Genomic DNA, 17193 nt, shown 5'->3' on the forward strand with positions numbered 1-17193 from the left:
GTTCTGGGAACAGCTCACCCCATCCCTCATGGCCTATCTTAAATCAACAATGTCATGAATGGTAAGACTTTGCACCATCATAGTTAAAAACCCCACATGCACACATTATTCTTCCATTTCTGCTCATCTTTTGATGGCCTGAACTATCAGAATTGTTTCTTCAGAGTGAATATGAGTCTGCGCTGCGGGTGTGCACTGCCACTAAAATACAGTCATACATTCACTGTAAATTATACTATTATGGCCCCAGAAGCTTCATTCATGAAAAATAACTCCATTTTGCTGGATGCTTTAGGATATAGTAAAACCAAATTAGCAAAGGACTCTTAGAATGAGTTTGACTGTTGATGCAGAAACATCCAGTGGGAGAATCTGTGCATGGACCCTGTCTATACCGTTCCTAAAGCCACTTGTATTCCAGAATGAGGCTTATGGATTGTACTGGAATACAAACAAGACAGCTGTATCCATCCAAATAACGCATCACACTGTTATATCCTATGAAATGGTATCAAATGAACAACATCGCATTCATGTTAAAGTTGCGTACATCAAGATATTTTATGTACGCCTCTCTTTGCAAGAACAACTTCTGCTGACCAGATCCAGTCTTCCAGCCATTACTTAATTTCAAAGTGATACGGAATGTCTAAAGACAACAGCAGAGATCCTAGAATTTCCTGCAATGTCTGTGTTTTCTTGTAACAAAGTTATCTGCATGTTATAGCACAGCTTTTTTAACACTAACCATAACAGTTTTCTACTTAAACTACTGGTATGTGGTTAAGAATGCACACCACAGTACATATACATACATCTGAAAGTGATTGACATGTAGCATTCTCGCCCACCTAAAAATTAGTGGGTATGATATGTAAGATATGATTAATTCAGGCAAGTTTCCTATAAGAAAATCACATTTTGAGACAAGAAGGGGATGATGTGATCCAAATCAGAATTAAACTTTTCTTAACCCCTTGCTTTCCACATCTGAAATCCAGCTATCTTTACAAAAACGCTAAAGTGTCATTAGAAAGGGGAAAATATTTGAGTGTAGGAGGAACGGCTTAAAATACTGTATTGCTTATCTAAATCATTACTTGTTCAACCATTTCTAGATCCATTCTTAAGCGTTTTTTAAAATGAAGATTATGATTAGATGCTTAATACAATGTGAAACTTTAACTAAGGGAATAGCTTTTTAAGTTTTACTAATACTCAAATGATTGCTCAGGAATTTTCATTTTTCACTGGCAATTGGCTACAAACAATACATTCTAAAATCCAAGTATACGTACAATGATTACAACAGTAGGCTCAATTTTAGTTCATAGTAGTTAAGTCGAGTACACTAGATTTTAAGAGCTGAACAAGGACTTTCCAAATTTAACACAATACTGAAATACTCTGTGTGGTAACTTACTGAAAATATTTTCTTGAGGTATTCTGGAGATTAGGCAAGCTAGTCTTTATTCTGACTCAAACTACACTGGGACTAAGCAGTAAGATATTACCCAATCCTAAAAAGTTTATAAACCCCAGTTTTCTGGGTGGGAATTGAAAATAATTGTTCTCACAAACCAGGATACTTGCAAGCAACAATAAGAATTTTCTTTCCAATTCATATCCTCTGTCTGCTAATGAGAAACTCTGACACAATAAGCAGTGACCCCGTATAAATAAAGTATGATTTTACTTATTTAAATATAATTTTAATCTTCTACCATGATGTAAAAATAGTTTTGTACTGCATTCTAGGCAATGGTGAGGTCTCTTTCACACCTATGGCAAGATACATCAGGGAGACACCACATTTCATCCAAGTTATGATACCACTGGTAATATCAGATTGCAACAGAGGGGAAAAAAAATTAGTAGTTTTATTGTACATCCAATGCTGAAATTCTCCGTCAATACTATAATTTCCAGCACACAATGAAGATTGCTGTTCTGATATCATAAATAAAATCCTTATTTTTCAAAGTATAAATGGAGAAACGAAACACTAAAAAATAGTATGTTGTCAGTCATGAGTGAAACCTAATAACTAAGCAAACTAAAAACGTAAAATACGTTGGGATCACATTAGTATTCCACAGAGTTACCTTCAGGTTTCTCTTTACTACAGAAGCATTTGAAATGATCCACAGGTAGCCTCTGTGGTTTTTGACTACAGGAATTTCTGATGCTTGTGATTTAATAGCAGAGGAACTGAGGCTTCAAGCAATTGCAACTTCTCAGAAAAAAAAGAAGGCAAAAAAAAAAAGCAGCTAATTATGTGTCTCATTTCTCTCAAAAGAGATCTTTGACCACTAAGCAACCCAAAATAAAAATTAGTTTTGTGTTCTCTTATGCACTTTCTGAGTAGAGTTTGAAGTATTAAATGAGAAATTCACTAATATTTCCTAAAAACGGAAGCTAAAATTATGCACAGCAGAGATTCCTTGGTGAGCCATTACCTCTTTTTTATTACAGTTACTCTTAACCATCTGATGCCATCACTCCAGCAAGTGAAGTATCCGCAGCATCTTTCACATAAATGAAAGAAATTCATACTCATGAATAATTCAGGATTTTGGCAAACAAATACAAAAGGTATTAACGCCCCACCTGATTTATTTTAGTCTGTATCTCATTTATTTAGCAACAAATTACTTTGCTACTACACTTCCATAGGACTAGGCTCCAACTCCACCCCAGCTATCCAGAACCTGGGATCCTGCTCCCCTCTCTAAGAAAATAGTTTTCCTGGGGTTTTGGCTCAGTAACAACATAAACAAAATGACCAAGAAAAATCTGCCACGTAATTCAAACAGATTGAAGTTTTTTCTTTAAAAAAAATAATATATATATATATAAATCCATCAGGAGCATCCTGCAGAACACAGGCACAACACAGACCCAAAATTAATGGGCACAGCTCCCAATCTAACCATGCTGCCTCCAAACGAGCATCGGGATCCCGAAATCCCAGGTGATGGAGCACGCTCCTGGACAGCCTTAGGGCAGGAGATGCACTTTACAAAGATTTATGCGTTTCCCTGCAGGCGGGGGGGGGGGGGGGTGGTAGTGGTGGTGTTAGGGGCAGGCAGACACCCCACCCCCCCCCCCCCGCAGCCAGCGTTACACGACTCGGGGCGGTTTTGCAAGCCTGAAGCTGCACAGGGAGCGGAGCTGAGGTCGGGCAGCGGGGAGCCGCAGCCCCACCGCCCGACAAGCCCACCCCTACCCCGGCAGCCGCGCCGCTATCCGCCCCGCTCCGCAGGGGCCCCACCTGCACCGTGTAAACCCAGCCGACGTCCATGTGGCTGTGGGCGACCACGAAAACCCGCAGCTCCCCCCGGCCATCGGCCCGCGGGAGGAAGCCGAAGAGCAGGAGGAAGAGGAGCGGGGGTCCCATGGCGGCTCCCCGCCGCACTTCCGCGTCCCGCCACGCCAGCCCCCCTCCCCGCCCCGGGAGGCGGCGCTGGGGCGGCGGGAGGAGCTGTGTTGTTAAAAACAAACAAACAAGCAAAACTACTGCAGTTTACCTTTAAATGAGAGGGATGTGGGGTGAGTCTCTGTCAGCCCCGAGCTGCTCTGAAGGTCTCGGAGATGCTTCCAGCAGGGTGCAAAGAGCCAGGTAACACCGCAGCACCCCCCCGGAGGTCCTGCTGGCTCTTACTGGTAACTCTGGGGCTCTTACTGGTAACTCTGGGGCTGGCTGTCTTATAGAACTGGATTGCTCAGGGAGATGTTGAGTACTGCATCTCGGATGACTATAAATCCCTTTTTCTGAGGAAACTCCTTTGAATTGAACAGAAGTTCTTTATTTCAGGGTACAGCAGAATCACAGAATGAATCATAGAATGGTTACAGTTGGAAGGGACCTTAAAGATCATTGAGTTCCAACCCCCCTGCCATGGGCAGGGACACCTCCCACTAGAGCAGGTTGCTCAAAGCCCCATCCAGCCTGGCCTTGAACACTTCCAGGGATGGGGCAGCCACAACTTCCCTGGGCAACCTGTTCCAGTGCTTCACCACCCTCAAAGTAAAGAATTTACTCCTAATATCTAGTCTAAATCTCCCCTCTTCCAATTTAAAACCATTACCCCTTGTCCTGTCACTACACTTCCTGACAAAGAGTCCCTCCCGGATCTCCTGTAGGCTCCCTTCAGATATTGGAAGGCTGCTATGAGGTCTCCCCGGAGCCTTCTCTTCTCCAGGCTGAACAACCCCAGCTCTCTCAGCCTGTCTTCATAGGGGAGGTGCTCCCTCTGTCCCTAGTTCATTACAGATTACTGTCTGCATCTTCGAAGTTGTAGCAGGATTAAATTCTATGTGGTTGACCTTCTGATCCCATTTACATTGGTTTTATCACTTGTCTTATTGCTGCTGACAAGAGGTGGACCCTGTGCCGAGAACTGAAAAGGTAGACTCTTGTGTCTGCATAAAGTCCTACAGGAGAGGAGAAAAATCCAACCCATAATTAAAAAATGTTACAGGGTCATGTAACCCAAAAGTCTCCTGAGAAGTGTTGTCGTCAGTTGCACCAGTTTCTTTTAATATCGTTGTGATATTAAAAGCCAAAATAGATCAAACTATTTTTTTTAAACTTTGACTCTTTAAAATACACAGTGGTATAACTGGACTACTTTGCTTAAATTCTAGTTTGAGTAAATTACACGCTTTTAACAACATTAAAATCCTGAAATGACAAAAAAAATTAAAAAATCACACCAAACTGAGCTCATTTCCAACAGTGCAAAAGTAAAGGACATCAGATGAAGGTGGTACCTGCTCCCACCTTCAAGTTTGTCTGTTGATTTAGCATCGCTAGTTTCCAAACCTAGTTAAACCAGTCACCTCTCTGAAGGAAACAATCACAAATAGCTTAAGAGTGTCCATCTACAGAGTTACACTTGTAAAAGCAGAAGATTTAACTCATACTGGACTAGCTGGCACTTGGGTGCAAATTAACACATCTCATTACTCAAGATACCTGTAGAAACTGATCAGACACTGTAAATGCAATTTGCATCTATCCCCTCATTTTAGAAAGAAAAATAAAAAATGTGTGCTGCATTCCATGCCAAACTCGATGAAATTTTTAACATACAAAGTTTGTAAATAATTAAGTCCAGAATGCAAAATGCTATGCAAGTCAGTCATAACAAGTTGAACCACATAAAATTGCTACATTTTATAAAAAATAAATCTAATATCAATGGTTTCTCCCAGAATAGGGAGTTTGCTAATTTATATGGTAGACTAGAGTTTTCTCCAAAAAGAAGAGTGCTCAGGTTAACTTTTTAGGATAATACCTTGTTATGAATGCTCAGGTTAACTTTATTTATGATAATACCTTGTTATGAAGAACAATCAAGGTCTGTAGGGGGAGTTAGTATCACTGTAAGCAGCTGGATGAAGCTTGACTTTAACACAGCTCTATGATACTCTATTTTTTCCCCCAAATCATCAGTTTAAACCTTTTCAGTTCCAAGAAAGCTAGCACACATCCAGCAAACATATGGTTTAGGGATATATACACACCGTGTCTAAATGAACTGATGTTCTTTTACCTTAGAAGGCATTATGGTCTTTGTAATTTAGGTGAAGTTCCCAGCAAAGCTTAAGTGTTGGCGTTTTGCTTTGTTCTAAAAGTAGCTGAGAATCTTTGCAGAATGTTACTCCCATTTTAAACCTATTTCCTTCAGAAAGTGTAATTGTCCTCCTTACTCTTTCATAAAGGCCACAGTGTGACACTGTCTTGGATGCAGTGGAGAAGAATGTAAGTGTTTGAAAAGAATACTTTTATTAGGAAAAACTGAATGAACCTGCCCACAGTATACACACCTAAAGGCATCAGGATGGTCTTCGCTTGCTGCAAAAAGGTATGAAAGTAGGCATATCAAGCAGAATTTATGCTGAAAATAATGCTTCCCCATCATTTACATACTGTTTCACAAATAGCAAAAAGCTAGATGGAGAAGCCAGTGTAATTCATAGAATCATAGAATGGTTAGAGTTGGAAGGGACCTTAAAAATCATCGAGTTCCAACCCCCCTGCCATGGGCAGGGACACCTCCCACTAGACCAGGTTGCTCAAAGCCCCATCCAGCCTGGCCTTGAACACTTCCAGGGATGGGGCAGCCACAACTTCCCTGGGCAACCTGTTCCAGTGCTTCACCACCCTCAAAGTAAAGAATTTCCTCCTAATATCTAGTCTAAATCTCCCCTCTTCCAATTTAAAACCATTACCCCTTGTTCTGTCACTACACTTCCTGACAAAGAGTCCCTCTCCGGCTCTCCTGTAGGCTCCCTTCAGATATTGGAAGGCTGCTATGAGGTCTCCCCGGAGCCTTCTCTTCTCCAGGTGAACAACCCCAGCTCTCTCAGCCTGTCTTCATAGGGGAGGTGCTCCAGCCCTCTGATCATCTTTCTGGCCCTCTGCTAGACCCATTCCAACAGGTCCACGTCGTTCCTGTCTTGAGGACTCCAAAGCTGGACACAGTATTCCAGGTGGGGTCTCACGAGCGCAGAGTAGAGGGGTAGAATCACCTCCTGTGACCTGCTGGCCACACTTCTCTTGATGCAGCCCAGGATGCGGTTGGCTTTCTGGGCTGCCAGTGCACACTGCCAGCTCATGTTGACCCTCTCATCCACCAACACTCCCAAGTCCTTCTCCTCAGGGCTGCTCTCCAGCCATTCTCCGCCCAACCTGTATTTGTGCCTGGGATTGCCACGTCCCAGGTGCACTTGGCCTGGTTGAACTTCATGCGATTTGCACGAGCCTATCTCTCAAGCCTGTCCAGGTCCCTCTGCATAGCATCCCTTCCCTCCAGCGTGTCGACCGTGCCACCGAGCTTGGTGTTGTCGGCAAACTTGCTGAGGGTGCACTCTATGCCACTGTCCATGTCTCCGACAAAGATGTTGAACAGCACTGGTCCCAGTACCGACCCCTGAGGAACTCCACTCGTCACTGGCCGCCAATTGGACATTGAACCATTGACCACAACCCTTTGAGTGCAGCCATCCAGCCAGTTCCTTAGCCACTGAGTGGTCCATTCATCGAACCCATGACTTTCCAATTTTGAGACCAGGATGTCATGCGGGACAGTGTCAAACGCTTTGCATAAGTCCAGGTAGATGACGTCTGTTGCTCTGCCCTTGTCCACCAAGCCTGTGGCAGTATTGTAAAAGGCCACCAAATTTGTCAGGCACGATTTGCCCTTGGTGAAGCCATGCTGGCTGTCTCCAATCACCTCTTTATTTTCCATGTGCCTTAGCAGAGATTCCAGGAGGATCTGCTCCATGATCTTGCCAGGCACAGAGGTGAGGCTGACTGGCCTGTAGTTCCCTGGGTCTTCCTTTTTTCCTTTTTTGAATATTGGGGTTATGTTCCCCTTTTTCCAGTCAGCAGGAACTTCACCAGATTGCCACGATTTCTCAAATACGATGGAAAGCGGCTTAGCAACTTCATCCGCCAGCTCTCTCAGGACCCGTGGGTGGATTTTGTCAGGTCCCATGGACTTATGCACCTTCAGGTTCCTTAATAGGTCTCGAACCTGATCTTCTCCTACTGTGGGCAGTTCTTCATTCGCAGAGCCCTTGTTTTTGCCTTCTGTGACTTGGGCAGTGTGGTTAGAGCCCTTGCCGGTGAAGACTGAGGCAAAAATTGTGCCATGACAGCTGCCTACATTGATATTCTATCCTCTTGTTGGCTCCTAATCTCTTAGTATGGATTGATTATAGTCTTCCTGTATTATTTCTTAAGCATTTCTCATTTGCCCATACAAAGTATGTGTGCTCTCTTTGACATGACTGCTGTACGTGGGCCTCTGACACTGTCACCTCAAAAAGAGAGAAGACGTAGGCAGGATGCTGCCAGCTATAACCTAAGCTGTCACAATTGTGTTAAATTAAATACTAAGAAAGCCACCTGGTGAACAGAAGAATTAACATACCTTCGCATTCCCTCCTGTGGTGTTTTTGGGGTGGATGCCTGTAAGAATAAAGGCACTTATTACTGTAAGTTGGCTCAAGCTGACTGTTTCAGTATTTTAAAATTTTCCACTCCCCTAAACATTTTCCAGCGGAGGCAAAGGTCACCACACAGAGCACTTAAGCTTACTTGATAACAGGTTTGCTTTCTTACTTACCTCTCATGGATGCTGCAAAGGCAGTTTGCAGATCCACAGGGGTCCACGGACCAGGTGAAAACCACTCTCTGACCTTGCAATGATTTCAGCGTATAAAAAAACCTGACCATTTACGTGGTATTTGCAGCCTTTACCTGTAAGGTAGGCTACGCGGCCTAGGGATGATAAGAAAACTGAGGTGAATGTCCTGAGGAAAACACAGCTGCTGGTGCTTGCTGTGGCGATCTGGGAGAGCCCATATGGACACCAGCCTGGGTGACCATGGCATGGCTTTGGTGTGTGGTGTCCTCCAGGGGTTGTGTGTCCAGGCTCCTGGCGCAGCTGGGGACACCCGTGGGTGGCTAGGTTGCCCGCGCTGCAGGCAGCTGTGACCTGTGGAGGGACAGGGCACGGCCCCTGATAGGCAGCTCATGGCTGAAGTTGAACCGACAGCGGGAAGGAGCCTCTACTCAGCGAGGCCAGCAGGAAGGCCAGGCGGTGGCCTCCCATCCCGCCGCCGTGGCTGGGGCTCGCCTCAGGCAGAGCGGCCGCCCGGCCCCGCTGGAGGCGGCCCCGCCGGCAGCCCCCGGAGCCCCGCCGCGGTGCCGGGGCCACCCTCTGCCCGCTCACACCTGTTGTGGCCGCGGCAGGGCCGCCGGTGCCGGGCGCGGCGGGTCCTGGCGAGGCTGCGCCGCCTCCGCCGGGAGCTCCGGGCGGAGCTTTCCCTCCTTCCCGTCCTCCCTCCCCCGGCTCCCGGAGCGCCCCGAGGCAGCGCCGGCTGCCTGCGCCGCCCGCTCCGCTGGGAGAAGGAGGAGGCGCCCCGAGCTACCGGCGCTGGGAGCAAAGCAAATAACAGTTCAGAGCACTGGGCGCCTTTCGGAGGGCAACACACATGTCCCACAAGCAGGGTATCTGGAAACGCTCTCCCTTCCCCCGGTCCTCTCTCATCCCTCCGTTCCCTCCTCTGCCCTCTCCATCTCTCCTCCCCGCTCCCCGGGCTCAGCCGCTCCCCTCTGCCGCCCTCTTTCTCTTCTCCTTTCCTCAGCCCTCTCCCCGCGGCCGGCCCGGGGTGCCCCCGACTGACTGTGCCTTTCCTCCCTGCCCAGCTGGCGGCCCCCCAGGCGAGAGCACGGTTGACTGGTGCCTCTACCAGCTCAATGGAGCAGCCGAGTTCGAGGTCTCTGAAGGTGAGTACAGGGGTGCTGAGGTGGGGCGCATCCCCTCGGCCACTGCCCTGGCTTAGCAGCGTGTGGAGGATCGTGGCTCACCGGTGGGAGAGTGGCTGGGGCAGAACGTGGCAGCCTGTGGGGCAGCCAAGATGGCGCGTGGGCCCAGTGCAGGAGAGGGAGGTGGGCTGACAAGGGGGTGGCTGCTGATGGTTTGCGTGCACAGGGCTTTGTCTAAGTGTCTTGGCTGATTTTGTTTTGTTTTTTTTTTTTTTTTTTGAGAAGTTGAGTTTTGTGGCTGGTGGCCTAGTGGCATCAGTCCTGTTGGCCTTGGCATTGGTGGCTACTGGTGTGAGGGAGGCTGTCTGGTACCTGCTGGAAAGTTTTCTGGCCTCTTTTTCCCTCCTGCTTAACTTTGAAGAGAGAGATCACCTGGAAAGTTTTATTTTTGAATATTCTGTGATCTGAAAGGGAACAGCCTTTGGGTGCTAGGGCAAGAAAGTCTCCCCTCTGTCTCTGAACCACATGTGGTTTGAAACATGCAGAGTATTTAAACTTGGATGTCAGCCTATATTTTCCAGCGTGTCAGATGCATAGTGTGTGCTGTCTTTGGGCATATTTCAGTGTCTGTTTTCAGTGAGTTAAGCGGAGCTGGGACCTCATCTCGATGTTTTGGTCTGTTGGTGTTACGCATTTCTGAGGGGAGTGCTGTTTGTTTGAGAGTGTTTGTTTGCCCTTACTGTTTGTAAGGGCTTAAAATGCATCACAAGTTCAGCTGGACTGAAGAACTTCCCAATGCTGAGGAAAGTGACGCTCTGTAATAGATTGGCTTCAGGTTTGATATTAGGGAAAGCTTTTCAGCAGTGAAGCACTAGAATATATGGGGTAGGTAGGCAATGAAATCTCACTCATTTGACATATTTAAGGTTTGTTTCGCAAAGTGATAAAGCTATAGAGGCTGGTAGATAGATTACCTGTTTGGGGTCTCTCTTAGGTTCATTACCTGCAATTCTGTGGGATGTGAAGTTTTGTGTTATGTCTTGTGTTTTGCTGTTTGGAGGAGTGATTTAAACCCAGTGTACTAATAACAAGCTAAAGCTTGATCAAGGCTTTGGGCTAAGGTTGTTTTTTTTTTTTTTTTTTCCCCCCCTCCAATTATGTATATTTAATAGTGTGTTTAATTGCATAGTAAATCATTTATCAAAATATGTTGTGATTTTTGTGCCTCAGTTTTTATTTTTTTTCTCGTGTGAAACTGCATACCAAACCAGATGTGATGACGATAGGTGGGGGTGGAAATTACATCTGTGTGAGGGAGTGTAATGAGTGAGTGACAGCATTTCTTAGGCATCATAGAATGTTGAAAACAAGCTTGAGGTTGGCATTTACTTTCATTTAAAAATTTGAATGAATAGAATATGCTGCTTAACCTTTTTTGTCTGGGTAAATGTTTCAGTGTTTCAGCACTGTTTTGAGACTATAATGTTTTCTTCTCAACAGGTGTTTTATTCCTTTGATTGTTTTGGGGTCAACTTTTGTTACATGACATAATTTTTAAAATTAGTTTGCTAACCCTGACTTCAGTTCTCTTTAACAGTGGCAATTTATGGATGCCCAATTTTACTCCATGACTTTAATGGAAATCTTATGTGTTTTCCTTACTCAGCATGGGAATATATGAAATTCAGAGAACAGGAAACAGGCTAAAACAGTGTAATTTGGTCACATAAGCTATAGAGTCAAAGTCATCTGCAGGTAGTAAACCCCGTTTACGTTAATAGGATTATATATAAATATTACATGCATTTTCCAGAGTACACATTGTCTATTAAATGCCGCTGATACCTAGGAACACAAACAGCAATATAATCAGCATACTTTGTAGAAGTGAAAAACAGCATTTAAAGGAAAGGGCCACTATGGCAGGTGGCTTGACCTATTTTGCATGCCAGTGTTTTGGATTAAGTCCAAACCTTTTCCTTTGCTGAAGTTTTCCCCTAAAATAACTTAAATTACGCAGAGCCACACAGAATCCCTAGCTTAAAATGGATTGTTCCTATGCCTTCCAATGCTGATTTTTTTTTTCTATACTTATCCCAGTTCCTTTTACTTTTGAGAAGGGCTACAACTGTTGTGATTGCAGCTGTGTTGGTTAGGACCACCTAATCAATGGACAGAAGGACTAGTTAATATATATGAAATATTATTGTATGTTTATCTGTCTAGATAAACATTTACATTACATTAATATTCTAAGCTCAGTGAGTCCTCTGGGCACCTCTTGCTGCTTTTCCTATTGAATGCATGCAGTGGCCTTGCGGTACTCTGTCAGTTAAACTTCAGAATTGTGTTCTGCAGCATTTCTGTCTTAGACTAGGAAAGAAAATTATTCTTTTTCCAAAAATAGATGTGTTAGATGAAAAACATTCATTTACATAACAGAAAAGCAAAATTGCATATTTCAAATGCAAGGAAAAATAGTTTAGTAAGTAAAACATCACAATCAAAGCCAAGATAATCATGTTTGATTTAGTCTTGCTGCCTTGAAACAAAACCTTATTTCAAATATTGCTACTTCTATAATTAACGTCTAAGTGCAAAATATATTTTAGTCATGCTAAAGATCTCAAAGCACTTTGTGCACATTAACTGCAGCTTCACAAAAGCTGTATGAAGAACAGTATTATAGTATCCATTTGCAGGCTAGCAAAATGAAATACAGAAGTTAAGGATGTGATTTTTATAGAAGCTTAATGTCAGCTATTAAGCAGTTAGTGCTTGGGACTTCTGAAAAGTCAGATCTTGTACCATTTGTCTGAACTGTCTGGTAGACTGGTAACAAGACTGTTAATTCCAGACTCTTTGCTTTAAGTTCTAAATCACATTAACTTGTTGTGAACTTTGTATAAGTTAAAGCATGTTTGAAATATTCTATGCTGTGAATTCTAAGCTGGCATTATGTTGTTCTAGATAGCATTAACGTTCAGTAGTGATTATATGGTTAAGGAAAAGATTGAGTCAAAACCCATATTTTTAGTTTTCGTTCTTAAAGTTAGCTCATCAGAGACTTGAAATTTGTTTACAGTGTGAATTTTCTTTTCATCCATTTTGTAACTTTATGCTCTTGCATGGCTAAAAGCCCTGTTAACATCGGTGCCATGTGAATCATGATGTGAAGTTTCTTGTTATTTAACAGTACGCCACTTTAACATTCTCTTTTATTTCTGAGTAATTTGACGAGATATTTATTGAGAAGATAAAATGGATAATATGCTACTTTGTTGTAAAGGTACATTTGAATAATATACCATTTGAAGGAGCTAGAAGACTTGCGAACTGATAAATATGAATTTAATAACTGTCAGGTTTACCTCCAACAGCATTTTGTTTACTGTAGTTTTGAATCAAAGACAGTAAGTCTGGATTTGGTTCAATACTGTCTTTTCCATTATTCTACAAATTTCATGTAAAGTAATGTGATTGAACAAACTTAGGACTGAAGTAATGTCCTTGTGAGTCATGCCTTCATTAGTAAGGTCTAATTAAATAGGAAGGCTCCATCTGTAGATGCTTTTGCATCTCAGTCCTTTTTTGGCTGAACCAAACAATTGATTTTTCCTTGGCCTCATAAAAAGGCATGGTAGCAGCTCTTTCCTTAACGCTTCACGGTTTGCCAACATTTCCTTTAAACTATGATCACCACAAGTGGATGTTACATTTCCATGAGGCCTTAGTTGGATGGGTATGCTTTGCAGTTCTGGGATCCCAGTTGTCTAATTTGGCGATTTAGCCAAGTGAACTGTGCCCCTGCCTGCACCCCACAATTCTGGGTTTCTTCAGAGGAGGCCAAGGTGCTTGAAAGGGACTGGTGTACCCCTTGTCTCACCCATTTAGGGCACTTCTAGCTTGCATATAGCACCGCAATGTGCATAACAGGGTTCGCATGCACCCTGATACACCCTCTGATGTGGATGAAACTATTATTCCAGTCCTACTTCATGCATCCCTGCTTATACATTCAGCAACTCCCTGTATTTCATCCCTCTATATTTTACAGTCACTTCTGTTGGTGTTTGGTTGGTTGACTATCACAGAATCACAGAATGATATGGGGTTGGAAGGGACCTCTGGAGATCATTTAGTCCAACTATGATGTCTGGGAGCTGCTGCAGTGCAGGGAAAAGGCTCCTGTCTGAAAAGTATTATCATTGTACTTTGCTCCTATTATGGCATTATACGTGGCTGTGCAAGACCAGAGCCCGTAAATGACTCTTTGCAAGAAAATGTGGGTATTTGATTATTCTTCTATTTGTTGCTGCACAATCTGACGATAAGTTTCAATATGAAAAGTTCAGCATGGTAGACGAAGAAGGTGGATTGAGGTATATTGAAGTTATATTTATTCACATAATAGCTTACTTTTAGTGATACTTATCTACAATAATAGTCCATTTTGTGATATTTTTATCTATTTTTTATGGAATATTTGTTTATCCATGGCATGAGTTTTGTAAGAATCTTTTATTCAAATATTTGTGTAGATTACTATAAAAAAAGACTTCTTGAATGACGATAAAATACCAGAAGATATGTCCCTGTTATGAAAAGGAAAAGGTGAGTGGCCTATTTACATTTCTCATTTGCTGTTTTCTAGTTTTGTGTTTTGAATTGAGAGTTGGTTTGATTTTTATGGAGTAAGTTAATTTTATTAAGTACATTAAGGTGATTTAATTGCAATGATTTATAAAATATTTGCTTTCGTAGTGCTTCTATTGGAATTTAATATGGGTGCTAGAGTGTCTTCTCCTAAGAGTCATTAAGTGTTGTGTGACCATAAAACAAATACTTTGTTAACACTTTGTTATTTTCTTTTGTAAATATCTGACCGAAGATGTTACCTCCTTGTGTGCTGTTTATGCTGTTTAGATGAAGCTTGAAAAGCAGGCTAAGCTTTCTTTTTTTCTTTTTTTTTTTTTTTTTTTAACTGGGTTTTAAGATTCTCTTGCCCTTTCCAAGGACTTCACTTACTCCAACTTGCTATACTTGAACAAGTAACTCTTACTTAACTTACTAAACTTACTCTTACTCTTACTAAACAAGTAGCTCTAACTTAAACAGTAACTCTGGCTCTTTGATGCCACAAGTTGCGGTCTTCATCATCTCTGTTTCCAGGATGTGGTCTTCAGCCAATTGCCTTTTTACTCTCTAATCTCCCATTGATCCTTTTTCTTTCCTTCCAGTTTGCCTGTTTTTTAATATCTTTACTTACACACTCAGTTGGATTTTATGGTTTCTGTTGGTTTCCTCAGCTTTGGTTTTAATTTCCCATTGTCCTGTGTAACTCTCCTCTCTGCTAAGGGGTTTGTGGGGGGTCTCGGTCCATTGACTGTTGCAGGGTCTGGCAAAGGGGTCTCCCCTTTGTGTCACTGGAAGCCTGCCATTTGCAGCAGGTGCCTGCAAGGCAAATCTTAGCTCTTTTCCCTCTGTCTCTCACTATTTACAGGTCTACAAGGCTTACCATTTTATATGATCCTTTCACTTCCATCCAAATAACTCCTGGCAATTTTGGTTTTATCTGTGCTTGAATGATCAGGATTTCCTTGGGTGTTTCAGTTGGTCACATCCTTTAAGATGCACTTGGTATACATATCATGAAAGATGAATTCACACTGTTGTGCGGCTGATTATGCAGGTATTAGCAAGTCAAAATCATGCTTTCAAGTTATCTAGTCCAGAATTTAACAGGGACATTTTTAAGCTCTCTTTTTCTCATTAAATATGCAATAATTTAATTTTTGTCATGATTTTGTTATAGATAGTAACACTGATGAAGTAAACAGTGATTTCATTGGGGCCACAACATTGCCATTTAGACTAATTTTTGTATTTAAGTCAAACATTATCATTCAACTTGAATAGTGATGGACAATTTAAAGAGTATAGAATTGCCTGTGCTTCCAGCTGAGAGGCAGAAAAATCACCAGGTTTTCACAAAGCCTTCTCTTCCGTTATAGGTCAAGTCAGAAAGCCAAGGTTCCTTTATGGAGCTGAGTTTTATGTAGGGGTAGAGAGTACCCATTTTCTGATCTTTCCAATTCCAGTTTATAAATGTATACAAAAATTGCCCAAGCTGTCTTGGAGAATGGCAGAATAGCTCACGTGCAGAGAAGCTTTTCCTACTGTGCAGGTTTTTTCTGTGTGAACCTATCAAAGCTGAAAGAATTTCCAAGAAGATAAGATTCTTCTGTTTCAAGAATTACAACCTAGAAGCTTAACTCCTGCAAATGTGAAATCAGAAGTCATATTGCAGGTCATACAGGTGGGAAAGTGACCTGTTTTTAATATTCTGATTTATCTATTCTTTTCTGTAAAATGCAGTAAAATGTATTTGTCAGTAAAATGCAGAAAGATTTAAAGCAGAAGTCAGTATCTTTTCTTTTGCATGTTTGCACTGTCTGATGAAAAAATTCCAAAATGATATCAAACTATTAAGGGGTTTCAACCACCTTTCTCTTCTATTGTGCTTCTCAGATATAAACTCCTTATTCAAAGTAATGGTCCGTAGTTCACATTCTTATAAGTCTCTGTGTGATCACTAATGGTATGTGACATAACCCCCAAATACTTTACTAGCCAATTTCTGCATCTTTTCATTTAAGTTGAATTGTCATTGTTTGGTGGTCCAGAAGAGGGAGCTACCTCATAAATTTCTAGTGGTTTTGAATTTAACAGTCTTTTTTTAAAACCCCTCATGGATTATTTATTTATTTATTTATTTAAAGATTGGATTCAGAGATTTCATATGATGCCTTTTTGGTCACTTGGTTCATAGTTTGCTGATTTCTAAGGACACCCTTAGAGACTTAGTTCTTTGATTTCCTTGAGTTTTCACTATCAGTTCAGTGTTCGTCCTTAAACCTTGCATTTGTATAAAAAACCTAAACCCGTTGGTTGAGATAATGATTGCAGTCCCTTTTATGTCATCTGCTGAGTCTTTTTAAACACAGATGTTTCTGACTAGCATGCCGTGGATGTTTATAGACGTTTTGTGTAGTATGCAGGAAGAACTTTGTGGTGGCTGGCCTTCCTCAGTGCAATTCCATCTGAGATAGAGGTTGCTTCTGGGGAACTGTACTATATTTTTTCTGCTTCGTCTGTTTGTCTCAGTAAGAGACAAATACAGATAGTGCTTTGCAAATAGCAATATATAAATAAAATAGCCAAACTAATGAATGTGCACACTATGATGCGCTTTGTCTCTCTCTCTCTTATTTTTTTTTTTTTTTAAACTGCAGTGCAATTTGGAGTGAATTAACATACTATTTATAGGCTATAAAAGTAAAGGACCATGAGGTACAGGGAGAAGGCATTATAACATGCACTTATTAAAGCTTGTACTGATGGGCAGGAAGGAGACCAGACTTCTCTGGGCATATTTTAAAGTGCATGATTTAGGTAGGTTCTGGTATTTGTTGGTTGGTGGAACTCTACGTTGCTACTTGCTGCAATGATAAACCTTGTCAAAGCTATCTTACCTCCAGGTTCATTGTTGGTGATTTTGTGTTAAGAACTGATACAGTGATGTGAGGTCACTAGAGTTCTGAGAAATAGGCAAGTCTTTTTTCAACTGAATAATATGTACTCTGTATCTTGTCATTAAGAGCTAAGGAGAATGCTCTTAGTATTATGAAGCTTGCCTTTGTTTTTCATCAAGAAGAGTGAATACAGCACTGTGCTATTTCTTTCTCTGTGGGTGATCACCTTTATGCATTTCCTGGGAATTTTAAGGTGTCGGTGGAGCCTTCTTTTTCTGGAGATAAATACAGGGTAGTAAAAGTCCTTGCAGTGTCTCTGAAGGGTGAGAACGAAGCATTTCCTTTGTTGTCGACGTTGAATATTCCTGCATG

At 42.1% G+C, this 17193-nt stretch overlaps 2 protein-coding genes across 2 annotated transcripts in view; one reads left to right on the forward strand and one right to left on the reverse strand.

Annotated features, from left to right (window-relative positions):
* Nucleotides 1-3418, reverse strand: part of MAN2B2 (mannosidase alpha class 2B member 2) — a 31481-nt gene extending 28063 nt beyond the window's left edge. Inside the window, exon 1 of the mRNA XM_074147721.1 lies at nt 3275-3418. Within this exon, the coding sequence (XP_074003822.1) occupies nt 3275-3400 (126 nt within the window). The 5' untranslated portion in view covers nt 3401-3418. The remainder of the gene's footprint in view (nt 1-3274) is intronic.
* A 5594-nt stretch (nt 3419-9012) lies between these two features.
* PPP2R2C (protein phosphatase 2 regulatory subunit Bgamma) overlaps nt 9013-17193 on the forward strand; it is a 193354-nt gene continuing 185173 nt past the window's right edge. The window contains exons 1-2 of the mRNA XM_074147135.1: nt 9013-9028; nt 9227-9307. Of these exons, the coding sequence (XP_074003236.1) occupies nt 9013-9028; nt 9227-9307 (97 nt within the window). The remainder of the gene's footprint in view (nt 9029-9226; nt 9308-17193) is intronic.

The sequence above is a fragment of the Numenius arquata genome, chromosome 5, assembly GCF_964106895.1.
Source record: "Numenius arquata chromosome 5, bNumArq3.hap1.1, whole genome shotgun sequence".
Taxonomy (NCBI): domain Eukaryota; kingdom Metazoa; phylum Chordata; class Aves; order Charadriiformes; family Scolopacidae; genus Numenius; species Numenius arquata.